The sequence below is a fragment of the Orycteropus afer genome, unplaced genomic scaffold (genome assembly GCF_000298275.1).
Source record: "Orycteropus afer afer isolate SDZICR_OR568_19922 unplaced genomic scaffold, OryAfe1.0 scaffold00014, whole genome shotgun sequence".
Classification (NCBI taxonomy): Eukaryota; Metazoa; Chordata; class Mammalia; order Tubulidentata; family Orycteropodidae; genus Orycteropus; species Orycteropus afer.
This window is the reverse complement of record NW_006921601.1, coordinates 406,558-409,487: the sequence shown is the minus strand read 5'-3', so window position 1 is coordinate 409,487 and position 2,930 is coordinate 406,558. Positions and strand designations below refer to the sequence as shown.

Here is a 2,930-nt window from a genome sequence, read left to right as displayed (position 1 = left end):
AGCAGTTATTTATAAGGGAATAAATATATTTCAACTTTAACAAATACTTTCTTTCATTTACCAGCATTTTTTGTTTATAACAGAAAATTTTATATTTAATCACATACTTAATATAATAACACCATGAAAAAGACACAATACAGTTGAACTTTGAATTATATTTTCAATTTTTTTTCCCCAAAGTCATATGGTTACTTAAGAGCAATGTTGGGTTTTTAAAAATATTACCAGTTTTAATTCCTAGTCAAGGAATTATCATCTCTCTCTCTCTCTCTTTTTCACATTGAAGTCTTCTAATACAGTCTCTATCTTGGTATAGGGTCAACATAAACAAGGGAAACCCTCAGTGAAATGGATCAACACATAGCCACAGCAATGGACTCAGACACATCACCAGTCACGATGGTGCAAGACCTAGCAACATCCTGTTAATATAATAACAATTCAATTACCAGGAGTTTCAGACTGGATGGCACATAACAACATTTCTTCCTCCATCTATTCTACTTACAGATTCGAGGATAGTGGTCTCTTGAGTCCATGTTACCCAAATAAAATTATTGCCATATACTTAAACTCTAATCTTTAGTGCATCTTCCTCTGAAAAAGGAGATGAAAGATTCCCTGTCGAATCTGCTTAGTCTTTACACTGTAAATTATGGGGTTCATCACAGGAGGTGCCAGCAGGTAGATGTTGGCCAAGATCACATGAACCGGTGGAGATGCATGCTTGGCAAAGCGATGAGTCATAGATACACTAATCATGGGGACATAGAGGACCAAAACAGCCAGAAAATGGGACAGACAGTTATTGAGGGCTCGTAGCCGCTCAGTCCAGATGGCTGTGCTCAAGATACTTCTCAGGATGAGTGCATAGGAGAGCACAATGAGCAATGGGTCTACAACAATAATGAGCAACACTACCACAAGTGCATACCAGCTATTGATCCGGATGTCAGCACAGACCAGGTGAATCATATCCTGGTGGAGACAGTAGGAGTGAGAGAGGAGATGGGAGTGGCAGAAGGGCAGGCGCTTGAGTAGGAAAAGGGAAGGAAGAACGGCCAGAACACAGCGGCAAATGATGGCTAACCCAATTCTGCCAATGACTTCATTGGTGAGGATGGAGGCATAATGGAGGGGGTGACAGATGGCCACATAGCGGTCAAAGGACATAGCCAGCAGGACAGAGGATTCCATGATCGAGAACCCATGGAGGAAAAAGAACTGGGCAAAACAGGCTTCAAAGCTGATCTTGTGAATATTGAACCAAAGGAGCTACATGACTGTGGGCAGGGTGGTGAGGGTGAGACCAAGGTCAGTCAGGGCCAGCATGGAGAGAAATAGGTACATGGGCTGGTGGAGGGATGGCTCTTTGTGAATGATGGTGAGGATGGTGCTATTGCCCATGATGGAGATGGTGTAGAAGCAGCAGAAGGGGATGGAGATCCAGATGTGAGATGCCTCAAATCCAGGGATGCCCGTGAGGATGAAGAAGAAGGGATTATGGGTAGTGTTAGTTATTTGGGACATGACAGATGAATGAGGCTCCAGATTTCAGAATCTTTTCTTAAACAGAACCAGAAACATTGGAAATACTCTTCTAATTCCCATAATTTTGTCTTTACTCCATTTAACCTAAACTCTATTCAAATAGAGATTTGAAATAGAGTTGTTGGGGCTAACTAAGGAAGGGTTGGAGAACACCATTTTGCCCTTTCTTAGCTATCCCTCCAGAGGTTGTTTCTACACAATGCTTCATAATCCCCCTTCTTAAGTTAATGTAGATTAATTTGTTGGAACCACTTAATTTTGTTTTTTGTTCCATTTACTTCTCAGCAATTTGAAATATCCTTTCAACCATATCATATTACTAGTACTGTTCTCACAAATATTTACAATGAACTGCTAATTGAAAAAGCAATAGCTAATATTCAGTCCTGATCTTTTTTGAGGTCTTTATATTCAATATGTTTTTCTGAATTCTCATTTGACTTTGATAACAATACTCTCATCTATTTCATAGCTCTCTCATATTCATCTCCCACTTTTATTATATTTTAAGGTCATTCTTTCTCAAGGTGGGTCATAATTTCTTGTCTAACATATCACTTTTTTTTTTTCATTAGTTAATATCACCTGTTACCATGGATTGTATTTCTATGATATAAAAAACTAACTGGAAGCAAACGGCAGGTGCATAGGAGAGGAGTTAGAGAAGACCAGTCAGAAGGCTCTTATAATAGCCCAGGTGAGGACAATCATGTTTATTCAGTGCTTGCTATGTTTAGTCATTGTTCTAAATGTGTTTGTTCCCTGTATTAATTTTCTTCTTCCTCATACAATAGTTACCATCCCTCTTGTTTTCTCCAATGATTCATAGAGGAATCTTACCTGTGCTTTCGTATGTCCGGTGTCCTGTTCAGTAATTGTGCCCTCTGTTTTCTCTTCTAGACTCAGGGGCAGGTGTATGTAATAACCTGTTGTGGGTCTCCAGGCTGGAGGGTGAGAAAGTGTGGCAGGTCCCTTTAGGGTTATGTGAATAGGCATCTTGAGACCTAGATTGGTAACCTGGTAAGTCAGCTCTGTCAGTAATTGCCTTTGCTAAATTCCAAACGGATTAAGTAGTTTACTGTAAATCAGGAACAATATAAATAATAGAGAAAATAATGCAAACATTCAAATCTCTTATTGGAATGTCTCTCTAAATTTTGCAAAAATAGACGAAAATCATCAAGGTAAAGACGAGTGGATATGAACACAGAAAAACTGAATATTTCTCTATAAATAATGATACTGAGAAGAAACTTCAAAAGACACTTATTAAAACATGCTATCATTGCTGTTAAGTGAACTCCTACTCATGGTGACCCCATATGGGTCATGGTAGAAATGTACATTATAGGGTTTTTAACTGGCTGTTTTTTAGA

General features: G+C 38.8%; 1 protein-coding gene across 1 annotated transcript; it reads right to left on the bottom strand.

Annotated features, from left to right (window-relative positions):
* Positions 1-585: 585 nt before the first annotated feature.
* On the bottom strand, positions 586-1,539 carry LOC103208336 (olfactory receptor 51Q1-like). The gene is given in 1 exon segment (XM_007954021.1): positions 586-1,539. A coding segment is annotated over 1 exon segment (948 nt). The 5' UTR covers positions 1,534-1,539.
* Between the last annotated feature and the right edge of the window lie 1,391 nt (positions 1,540-2,930).